This window comes from Crocuta crocuta, unplaced genomic scaffold (genome assembly GCF_008692635.1).
Source record: "Crocuta crocuta isolate KB4526 unplaced genomic scaffold, BGI_CrCroc_1.0 scaffold41, whole genome shotgun sequence".
NCBI lineage: Eukaryota > Metazoa > Chordata > Mammalia > Carnivora > Hyaenidae > Crocuta > Crocuta crocuta.
This window is the reverse complement of record NW_027529428.1, coordinates 3,912,862-3,924,770: the sequence shown is the minus strand read 5'-3', so window position 1 is coordinate 3,924,770 and position 11,909 is coordinate 3,912,862. Positions and strand designations below refer to the sequence as shown.

Sequence of the window (11,909 nt, the reverse complement as noted above, 5' to 3'; positions counted from 1 at the left end):
GGCGTGGATGTTAGTAAGTGGAGAACAAAATTTTCAAGGAGTTCAAGGACTCATGTAAAACTCTTTCCAGACTCAAGTATTTGCTTGGATGTGGCTCATCCGCCATTACTCAGACACTGGAGCTGTCACAACATTTGGTTGCTCTCATTTTTTTCTTAATCCTTTTTATATAGAACAGTCCCACTAATCCAGCAAACAATTTTTTTCGAGTTTTACTTGAAATTGAACCCAGTGGGCTGATGGCAATACACAGAGGTTTCTTTTCTAATTTCAGCACTTAAACTGGTTTCATGAAATTCAATTCTATGTCTATAATTGGAGTAGTTTTGCTTATTTTATGTTTGTACTATCTAATTGGGGGTGGAGGAGGGGAAAGAAAAATCAATAGCCTTATATTCTTGGTTCCAAGGCTTACTGCCAAACAAATTAACATTTTTAAGGCCGAGATGCCTTTGCATTGATAGGACCATTTATTAAGGTGTTGGCTTTCCTGAAAAGCTGTTCTCAAATCAATAGCGTGTCTTACAATTAATGTTGCCTTAGAAATGAAGATATTCAACAAGAGGATTCTGACTTCGTGGGGGGGAAAAAAAAGGAGTTGGTGACCAAGACTGAACTCCTAGCCTTGGCTCACTGCCAATTAGTTACCAGTTACCAAGCCTCATGATATCTGTCAAGCCCCTTCACTCCTCTAGACCGTCTCTACTCCATTCATAAGATGGAAGTTTGTACCTGTGTTTCTCAAACTCTGTGGTAACAGAGGAGCATACATTTTTCCATGCAGTTGCATACTGATACATTCATGAAATACAATTCTATATAAATTAGACAATGATTCTGCACATAACGTATCACCTTTGTTTACTGGATATTGCTTAGTAATACAATTAGCTTGTATTTCCCTATTACATAGTAGCCAAGCAACAGAAATACTCAGGGAAGAAGTTACTCAAAATGAAGGTGTTATTCACAGCAGATTCAAGAGAGCAGTAGCATGGCTAATCCATCTGTGGGTCATCGACAAGGAATCAACAATACAGAATACACCTTTCGGGAAAAATAATCAAAGGTAAATGTTCTCTTCTCCTATTATTCATTTTTTACGAGTACAAAGTAGGAGACCTCCTCTGTTACTTCAATTGTTTTTTTAAACAACCAGATTTATTACCCTTTGGATGGAAATACCAGCCAAGGTTCCATGTGATTTTTCAAAGAGAAGACGGATATATGGCAGCTCTTAGTAGAATAGGCTTCCTGTACACCGCTTAGATACATTTCCTGTACACAACTTCCATGACAGAAAGTAACTACTTAACAGATATTAGCCATAAGGCCATGGCAGTTTATAGGAACATAGCTTTTGGAGAAGTATATAAAAGTTCAAGAGTGCATACAAATGTGAACGCTTGTTTTTATAAGGACTCTTACTGAGGTAAATGCACACGTGTGCTCTTTGCCCACCAACGAGGCACTTGGGGACAAATGCTAACTATCCCTACTAATTACCTACCTCAGACTCTGAACATCCTTCATAAAGTTAGTGAGAGAGAGGTTTATTCGATTTCAAGCAAAAAAGCATTCCCTGGGCAGGTCAGTCCGAGGACCTCCTGGATATTTGCTGGAAAATAAGGGTATCCGCCTTAGAGCCTCTGTACAATCAGAGCTGCCCAGTCCTGAGGGCCAGACCAGTACTGTTGCCACAGCTGAGCATGTATCAGGATCACTGGAGGGCTTATTAACCTACAGATGGTGGGACCCTTCCTGAAGTGGGTTCAGAGGGCCACATTGCAGACTGAGAGTTTGCATCTCTCAGGAGTCTTTGGGCGGTGCTGATGCTCCTGGGAATGGACTTTGAGAACCACGGATATAAACTATTTCCTGACAGAACTGGAAAGCTTTCAAGGGTCACCTGACCCAAACCTTTCATTTTATTACTGAGGACCCTGAGGTTGAAAGGCAATGTCTGCTTCATGGCTGTGTATCCAATACTCAGAGACTCCCCACAACCCCCCTACAAAAAAAAAAAAAAAAAAAAAAAGGCAACTCAAGTTTCCAAAGTCTTAACACACTGCTCATTTCATGGTTGGAAGTTATGGCCACATAGAAGGACCCTGTTCTCTGAGAAGGGTCATCAGCAACGCCTTCATGCTCTTGACCTCCTATCCACCCGTCCTTCTAAGAACTGTATCTTGGTTCTACTAGTGACCTTGTAATGGTAGGCAGGTGGCCTCAGCCCAGACGGGGTGCTGGCAACCCAACAGGAACCACTTGCCTAGATTTTTAAACCCAGGAAGCCTGGCTCCAGAGAACGTGTCCTTACCATCATGCCAGGCTGCCTGCCCCACCCCCCAACCCCTATTCCCTGACTGCTGAGAACAAACAGATGGCCCGAGATTTTGCAAAGTGACCCATGATACCGGAGATGGATACAGATAATTTGCAGCACTGCTGTGGAGTGTCCTCTGCAGCCTCAACTGCCATCAGGGTAGAGTCGTCCCTCGCTGTGTGCTTGGCAGTGTAGACAGGTACCAGTGTCAAAACTCACTCGGATCATGCCCTTTGTCGGAGCCTGCTCTCCAATTCCCACCGGTCCTGTGAGCTTCCTGCTTCCCCTCCAATAAATCATTCTTCTACTTAAACGGTCTGCAACCAAGAACGCTGGCTGACATGACAGCCCATTAATTTACCAATCAGCAGAGAGCCCATTGATCCTAATCAAAATTAGGGCTCCCACAAAGCTTCCTGGAGTGCCTTCCACCTTCAGAGCCCTTGGATTTCTGCTGGTACACTTCGATTCCCTCCAGTGTTTGCAGCAAGGGTGGCTGGACCCCCAGGGAGCCCCACCCCAGGCCATCCGCACTCCGATCACAGAGCACATCTTGATTTACGTTACCAGCCAGAACTGAATGACCCAGGAATGCACCCTAATGCCCCACCAAGACTTGAGGCTCTCACAGGGGCCAGAAAGCAGAGAGCTCTCAAGCTTGGAAGGCAATGGAGCCGACCCATGCTGACTGCTGTGCCCGGAGAAGGGCCCCGGAAATGCCCTGCGTCTTGTTCCTTTCCAGTCTTCATTAATCAAATCTTTCCATTTCATGAGAAGTTCTGGTGAGAATTCTTCCAATCAAGAGCCCTTTTGGCTTGAGTTTTAATCTTGGTCTTTAGTAACTTAATACCTTTGCTACAGACTCACCAAAAATCCGTATCCACCTTCTCTATCTAGGTACCCTCCTCCCTGCAACCCACACATGAGGGTGTTCACACAAGAAAACTCTCATAATTCAAGCATCACCGGAAAACAAAAAGGTTTTATAGACCACAAGACATCTTTTAAGGGGAGGAAAAACCCTTTTGTGGGTTAAGACTTTTTTTTTTTTTTAAACATTGCTTTTTTGGTCCAACTCGATTGTCAAAATTTTCCCTTTATCTGCTCACTGCATTACAGCCTCAAAATGTTCATCCTCTAACTCCATGCCTTGAGGAATGGGATTCTTCAGACATGTAGATAACGGTGCGTGATGTGAATTGTGAACCTGCTATCTTTGTTTCTAGTGCTCTCAATATCTGAAAAGAAAAAGTACCGTTCTCCACTAAAAGTCACTGAGGCCCTGTTTGGTAATGGCGGATTCCCCAACTGGGAAGGGTCATCACTTGGAGCTCCAGGCTCGTCTTTATGCTAGAGAGTAAGAAAGAGTTAAAAACAAAAACAAAACAAAAACAAAAACCATGATGGGGTAGGTGCAGTGACGGAAGAACCAGCTTGAAGGAGGTCTCATTGCAAAACTGGGTACCATCTGAGTGCCAAAACAAGTATGGTAATGAAGTAAAAACCAAAGAGGAATTCAGGAGTATGTATTAATAATAAATAAATAGGGGCAAAAGGAAGGCTTTTACAATAACGTGCAGTGCCAACCGGTAAATGTGGAGAGAGTGCTGGACTTGGAAGATCATTTTGTAGCCATCATGGTATATACGTCGTGGTATACATGGTAGAAAGGGATATATTGGTGAGGAGCAGGATATTTGCCTGGCCTTAAAAAGCATCTCCCCCCAAAACTGTTAGACAATAGAGACAATGAGCAACATCTTGAAAAAGTGACTGAATGTAACATCACTGAGGGGCAGTGTACATGGTGTGCCTCCACAGAGGACCTTCAGAGAACACAACATCACATATCCAGAGTTCCATACTGGATATAAATTACACCGGAGTATAGCTTATTTGAAAAGATACAAAAAGTACCTTTCATAGTGCATGGTTTGAGAAGGTTCTGTATTAGTTTAGAGGCAAAAGGAATACTGGGCTTTCATCCATAACAGAGCAGTCCCTAAAGACCTTCCAAGAAGCCATCTCCACCCACAATGGACAAAAGCCACAGATAAAGTCACACAGTCCCCCATTCCGAAGCACATTACGGGACAAAAAAAAAAGAAGCATTTTTACACTAACCGTCTATTTTGCAGTGAACAGAGTGTTCACATAAAGGGCTAAGATAAAACATAAAAACTCAATGAAGTCTTGCCTCCAAGGACCCCTTCATATCATCCCAGATCCTAAGAACATGACTTACTGTTCTCCAAAGTTTCTCTTCATAGGTGGGGGGAAGTTTCTGTGTGTCCTGCATAAGCCCACACATGGATAGCCATCAGCACCTTAACCTCCCCACTTCTTAAGGCCCTACTCACATGACCCCCTCCCCGAAGATCCCCTGTCATGCACTGTCTGTACCACCTTTTCTTCTCTATTAAGCATTTATGACCATCCTTCCCACAGTTACTTGCGACCTCCAATTTCACACTTATAAATGATGTCTGGCACATGGAAAAAGTGTCGGTATGAACCAAGGGAAGTGTAAGGAACATGGGCATACTTAACTGCTTCACTCCTTTGCCTCCTCAGAGCCAGAAAAGTCACTTTCTACTGTGAAAGCCACCCTCCCTCCGCTATTTCTTCTAAACAGACTTCCAGCCTCTGAACATGAACATGTAATTAGTCTAAAATGAGATTTTGTTATAACCAACACAATAATATTTTAGGGGACTCAGTTTTTCACCTATTTTGGTGTAAGCAGGAAGATAGATTATGTACTCAGTTTATGGCTCAGAAAAGAAGGGAAACTCAAAGCCAAATGTTACTGTCAAAGCACTACCAGGACATTTTAGATCAACTGCTATGCAACCTGCAACTGATCTACTAAAATAGAAAGTAACACCTCACTGGTGGCCAAAACCCTCAAAAATGGAGTGAAGATAGCAGAAACTTCACCAACACCACACAAACCCGAGAGAAGCTAAGTCTACAGCTAAAACAGGGTACAGCCAGGGTTTGAACCCCGGTAGTCTGGCCTCAGCACTTAGATTTGTAGTCCCTATGCCAGCCTAAGTTAAATACCAATTCCCCAGCGCACAGACCTTCCAGACAGTGCCAACATGAAGGGCTACATCCAAAATTAAGCCGTCAGTCTCTGGAAACACTCAACTCTATTAAGCAACACTTTATTAAGCCTCATTTAATAATAATAAAAAAATAAAAGATCCAATTTCTCCCCATTTAATTGCTGTTGTCCAGACACTTTCCTCCTATACTGAATAGTACTCATCAGGGTTCTTATTAAAACTCCTTTCGGCCCTACTTTTATCTGAAGAGCAGATAAAGAATCTCTCCTACTAAATTCAACCATCTTCTTTATTCCCATCTCCTTCAGCTAAGTGTCACACTGACATTTTGCAATTACTAGCCCTAACCAGACTGCAGCTTTTATCTTTCCTGGCTGACAGGGGCCTATGCTTTTATTATAAATGCAAACAGGATACGGCTCTGTTGAATGTACTTCGGAAACCTCCTCAAATCATTTTGTTGCAAAAGCATGCTTCCTTGTGAAAGAGTGGTGGCCTTTCAGGTCATTCCATACTCCACACAGGACCCTCCACTCCCATTCGCAAAGTGGGGTTTTCACCTGAGGCATCTGAGCAGTGGATTATGTAGTGCTCCCATTATAGACACTCCGATGAATCCTTCACTCAACCTGCACAGCTACAGACTGGACAGCATACACCACGTCCTGATTTCTGTATCTTTTTTAAAGTTTTTTTAAAAAGCTTATTTATTTTGAGTATGTGCACGTGTGTGTGTGTGTGTGTGTGTGTGTGTGTGTGTGTGTGTGTGTGAGAGAGAGAGAGAGAGAGAATGAATATATCCCAAGCAGGCTCTGAACGGTCATCATGTAGCCCAACCCAGGGCTCCATCTCATGAACTGTGAGATCATGACCTGCGCCCAAATCAAGAGCTGTATGTTTAACCAAATGAGCCACTCAGGCGCCCCGAGTCCTGTATCTTTGAAGTCATTTCCTCCTCCTGGATCTTGGGAAGAAATCAAAGTGTGCCCTGCTCCCTTAAAAAGAGGGAAAGAACGCAGAGGTTTTTAAGTCCCTCCTTGGGGTTCCTGACAGCTCTATGTGGTTTGGAAACTATTTCTAGTGTTTTCTAAGTAACTAGCACTGAGCCAATATGCTAGTCACAGCTGGACACAATGAAAACGGGGATCTTGGGAGGTCAGGCAGGGCCTGGTGGGTACAGGAAGAGGTTTGGGGCAAAGGCATGGGGGAGGCAAAGAAGATATTCTAGTCACTAGTATTAAACATGACCTCCAGGGCAAACAACTTCCCTACAACATTTCTACCCTAGTTTGAGTGTAAATGCAAGCATTTGACCACACACACACCCCCCCCCCAAACAAAAACAAAAAACAGGCTGGATACCAATGCAGTATAGCTCAGTGTGCTGCTCTAACGCTCACACCAACAGCCAGCATTTGTCAAGCTCCTGGTATATTCCAGACACTGTGCTTCGCACACGGACACAAATCACCATACTTCACAATGAAAGAAGGCTCAGACTTCCCTTGAAAAGAAGTATGCAGCCCAAACCAGGGGAGCCCCTGTCATTTGCGGGGCCTGAGGTTAGAGTACAAATGGAGGCCCACACAATTACTTTAAAGAGGTCATCAAGCTAGCCAACTGTCACTCCTCCCTTGACAAACGTAGATTTCTAACAACCTGGAAGGCCAGGGACAATTTACAATCGCAGATCCCTGAGGGTTCTGGGCCAGACGTGAAACAGTCCCACCAAAGGACACAATCTCTTCCCTCCCCCACCCAGGCTCCCTCCCTCCCCAGGGAGGCCTTGGGGGCACACCTGTACACTCTCAACCCTCATTTCCAAGCTCATCCATCAGCCCAGTACAACTGCCCTTGGGCATTCCTTAGGGATGGGGTCAGCTCCCCCCCCCCCCAACACACACATTTGCAAAGGCCTTGGAAGGTAGCTTGGGGCATTTGGGCAGGGAATTCCAAGGGAATACGGGAGTGTGGGGAGGGGGAAAAAGTATTCTGGTGGGGCAGCCCCCTTCACCTGCTGACATGAAGCCCACTAGGGAGGGGAACAGCCTAGTGAAGGCCAGACACCCCCACATAAACTCTCTAAACTCCAGAGAGTACGTGCATAAGGCTTCCTTTGCTCAGGCCTGAAGACGGTGTGGACTAAAAGCTTTCTCCATTTTATTCTAACTAGATCAACTTCTCTTTCCTTGAAGCTTTCTGGGAGCATGACTCCTTGTATCCAAAATTCACAAACAGGTGTGAGAGAGGATTCCTGTCTGAAAGACCAAAGTCTGAAATACTTCCAACTCTCTAGAAAGATGACAGCTACTATCCTGGTCTGAAAGAAAAGGTAAATAGTTCTCAAGCAGTCAACAGATTGAACAGGGTTTTAGAACAAAAATCAGAAAAGGTGGGCTCCTTGACCTGGGACAGAAATTGGCAAACCTTTAGCATCTTCTTTCTGTTTTCGAAATTTAAGAGCCGGAGGGATAACTAGTCACTGCATCTGGGGCAGCCCATTCCCAAAGCCTAGGAAGGAGTGCAGCCTGAGTGAAACTGATCAAGGAAGGTTGGGGCCTGCCGCCTGCAGACAGAAAGGCCTGGCTCGAGGGAGTCACCCAAGGGAGGCAATTGCGATCACCACCAGAGGGTGAGTGGCTAGAACGTGCACATCACCGCCATTACGGACCTGGCAACTGCTGTCTTTTCTCAAAACAAGTTTACCAGTTTTTCGGGCCTCCATTTTTAATTCCCCGGGATGGGGATGTTACCACCCGCCCGCGTTATGGCCCAGTGATGCGGTGACAACTTAGCACTCGGCGGTAAGCACTCACTCAATCACACTTATTTAAAACTGGGAGCACTTTGGGCCGAACATAAAGAAGGACATGAGGCAGCTCCCCACCACCTACTCCAAGAAAAGGCTCTGAGGAAGCCGTCCGCGCCGGGGGCAGCTGAGTGGGGTGAAGGAGGGGTTAGGGAGAGGGACGAACAGAGCCAACACTGGTCAAATGCTCGGTCTCACCCCTGTTTTGGGGGTAGGGTAAGGTTGCCTTTGAAAGTCGCCCAACTCGAGGTGCAAAGGACCGGTGCCTAAGGCCCCAGGCGGCCGGCCTCCGAGCCCCCGGGGGAACGGGAGGGATCCGAGCCGCACCCCGCTGGCTCCAGGCCTGGCGGGGATCTGAGCGAGGGGAGCGGCCCGGAGGGAGGAAGGAAGACGCCCGTCGCAGCCACTCACCCAGCAGCAGCAGTTTGAACTCTCGGCGCGCGTCCTTCTTGTCCCGGCGGAGCTGCCGCTCGATCTCGGCGCTGATGCGCTGCGACTCCTTCTCCTCCGCGGACAGGCAGCAGCAGCCGGCCATGGCGCGCGCTGCCCCGACGGCGCGACGCGGCTCGAGAGCCCCGGTTCTCCGCGGGCCGCTCTGCCACAGGCACCGGGATCCGGAGAGGCCTCTGTGACTATGAGAGTACGGGGCCTGGCCTTGGGAGGCTCAGTCCCCTCCTCGAGGGTCGATTCCGAGGCGGGGGCGAACTCGGAGCGCTAGGAACGCTCCAGATCCCCGCAGGTCCGGGCGCACCAGCCCCACACTCGTCCCAGGGGAGGAGGAGGGCTGGCGCGGAGGATGCGAGCGCTGCGGGCCCCCGGAAGATGCGCGCGCCCCTCAGCACAGGAGCCAGACACCCAGTCCGGGGGCGCAGACCGCGCGTAAAAACTTAGGGTGTCGGTGCCCGGGGGAGAGAGGGATCTCCCGGTCCCGGGAGCGACCCAGGGAGGCGACAGGGGCGGCGTCAGTTAGAGGCAAAGGGCCTAGCTCGTCCTTGCCTGAAAAGTTCTGAAAGTGACCGCAGATTAAGACGGAGCTCAAGGATTCCTGCTGGCGCTGGTGTCTAAGTGGCAGAAGGAGGCGGAGCGTCTTGGACCTGCAGCCCTGGCGCCCGCCCCAGTTGGCCTTCGGGCCACGCCAAGCCGAAGGCGCCTGGGGACGCAAGGGACCAGCACCGAGCTGGGGACGCACAGGCCGGGGGTCTGGGGGTCCTGGGAGCAGCTCCCACCCCTGCCTCGCTGGCCGTGAGGTCCTTGCACCCGGAGGGCCGTCTGCCGAAGTTGCCGTAACCCGCGCGCTCTGGCCGCGAGGCCCTGCTTCCTGCCCAGATACGGGTTCCGACAGGTGAGCGAGTTTCGCCAACTTCAGCCTCAACTCCTCCCAGCTGCAGGCAGAGGGGGTCGAGCCGGGCGTCCGCCGCGGGAAGCCTCGCGCCTGGGGCGACGTTGAACTCTTCACCCCCACCGAAGTCGAGGCTTGCACACCAGCGAGCCACCACCCTTGGTTTCCTAGACGGGCTCCTTCCGCTTCCCGGACGCCTCAGCCCAGCCCAGGTTTGGCCCAAGCGCTGGGTCAGCTGGGCAGCCTGCCAGCAAGGTGCGGCTGGGCCCGACCCCGGGGCACCGCGCTCACAGAGGCAGCTGCCTCTGGGTTCGGTTAAATGGGAGGACGCAGGAGCCAAGAGTAAATATCCTCCAGGCCCCTTCCTGGGGCACCTGAGGAGGAGGGCTGGGGATGGGGAAAATGGAAAACGGCTGGCTACTTTGCATTTTATGATGGGAAAGGCTGCTGCCCTGTGGCGAGGGCTCACACGTTTGCAGCAGCCCCTGGCGTCCACGTGCCCCAGCCCTGACGCCTGACAGCCGCTGCCTTGCAAAGGTGTGTCCCCGTGGCTACATTGGCCCCGCTCCCGGGACGTCGGGATCGTGTTTGAGATGCATTAATAAAAACTTAGAAATTGAAAAGCACCTCTTTGTACTCATTTGGCGCAATAGAAGGCATATTACAACGTCTGATTTTTGTCTTCCGTGTAGATAGATGTTGAGGCAGAGCGCAGAGAGGCCCACGGAAAAAGCAGAAAGGAGAAGGCGGAGGGAGGGGATCCTGTCGTCCACGGCAATGAATGCTGTTTCCTTCCCCTCTTCAAGTGCCTGTTTGCCACGTAAACGCTTTATGGCTTTAGGCAATTAGTTAATGCCTCCTCTATTAAGAGCCGGCATAAGTGCCTTTCAAATGAGTGGCAAGCATTCAATCCATTCACACTGAGAAACATACTGAGTGCAAAGAGTGGTATTCGTCATTATATAAGAAACTTGGCATTGCGATGCTATCTGGCTTCAAGGTCTTATTATTTACTTTACGGTTTAGGGTTTAGGGAATGGAAACGAATCAGGCATTAAAAATGAATGTGCTTACATTCGTAAATGCACCCTTCTTTCCTTGCAGGCATAATCTGACAGTAACAGTGACCCCTACAGGAAAAATCCTAGACCTTTCCCATTTGATCCCTGGCGACTTGGTCACTCTTTTCTCCCTTAGCTCTTACAAACAAATTTACAATTTGAGGATAAGACCTCCTGAGAAGCCAAGAGCATCAGAATTATTAAAATTTTTTAAATGAGTACAATCATTAGTACTTTAAAGGATTAAAGTGATTTAAATGGACTAATTTGAACCCCAAGTTAGCTGGGATAACTGACCCGTAGGGTCCAATGTTGCCAAGATTCCAAAAAAAATATGTGAAATGTATTGCTTATGGCAAATCTGAAAAACTTTCCTGGACTGGTCAGCTTGGCAGTAAGTATTGGAAGTCTTAAATGTGCCCACCCCCTTTGACCAAACTAGTAATTCTCCCCTTGAGTAATAATCAGAAAAATTATGATTTATGTACAAAGGTGTTTATTTCTAATAACAGCAATGACCCTAAACAACCCAAATGCCCAACAACAGGAAATAGGTCAAATAAATGATGGTATTTACATATAATGAGATATTTTAACAGTCATTAAATATTTGAATATGTAACATGTGAATAGCAATTAAATTCACATGTTTTTAATAGCAATTAAATTCACACATAAAATTTGGGGGGGCAACCTCAAAATATGTTGAGTGAAAAGGGCAAGATACAAAAATATAAACAGTATGATACAAATTTTATAATGGGAATACACATACACACCTTGAAGAGCCTAATTGGGCATCTACCAACAAGGTAAGTCTCTCTGAGTCATCGCTTTTTGGTTGACTTTAATTCTCTGATGTAAAATTGTAAAATTGGTTGATTTTAATTCTCTGATGTAAAGTTGTCTAGGCCCCTCCCCCTTTCCGCAACTGTAAAACAAGAGGGGTGAACCAGAATAAGCTCCAAAGGATCTCTCAACTCTGACATTCAGTTATTTCTATGGTGATTTTCACACTTAGTAGGTAGTATTAAATATGCTCATAAAACAGGGCGCCTGGGTGGCTCAGTCGGTTAAGCATCAGGCTCTTGATTTTGGCTCAGGTCATGATCTCACAGTTGTGAGATCAAGCCATGCAGTGAGCCCTGAATCAGGTTCCATGCTCAGCAGGAGATTCTCTCTCTCTCCCTCTCCCTCTGTCCCTCCCCTGCTTGCATGCACATTCTCTCTCTCTTTAAAAAAAAAAAAAAATCATAGGGGTTCCTGGCTGGCTCAGTTAGTTAAGCGTCCAACCCTTAGTTTT

General features: G+C 47.5%; 1 protein-coding gene across 1 annotated transcript in view; it reads right to left on the bottom strand.

The window, feature by feature from the left end:
• The window catches only part of LOC144227672 (guanine nucleotide-binding protein subunit alpha-14), a 199,752-nt gene extending 190,913 nt beyond the window's left edge, over positions 1-8,839 (bottom strand). Inside the window, exon 1 of the mRNA XM_077759357.1 lies at positions 8,618-8,839. Within this exon, the coding sequence (XP_077615483.1) occupies positions 8,618-8,741 (124 nt within the window). The 5' untranslated portion in view covers positions 8,742-8,839. The remainder of the gene's footprint in view (positions 1-8,617) is intronic.
• Between the last annotated feature and the right edge of the window lie 3,070 nt (positions 8,840-11,909).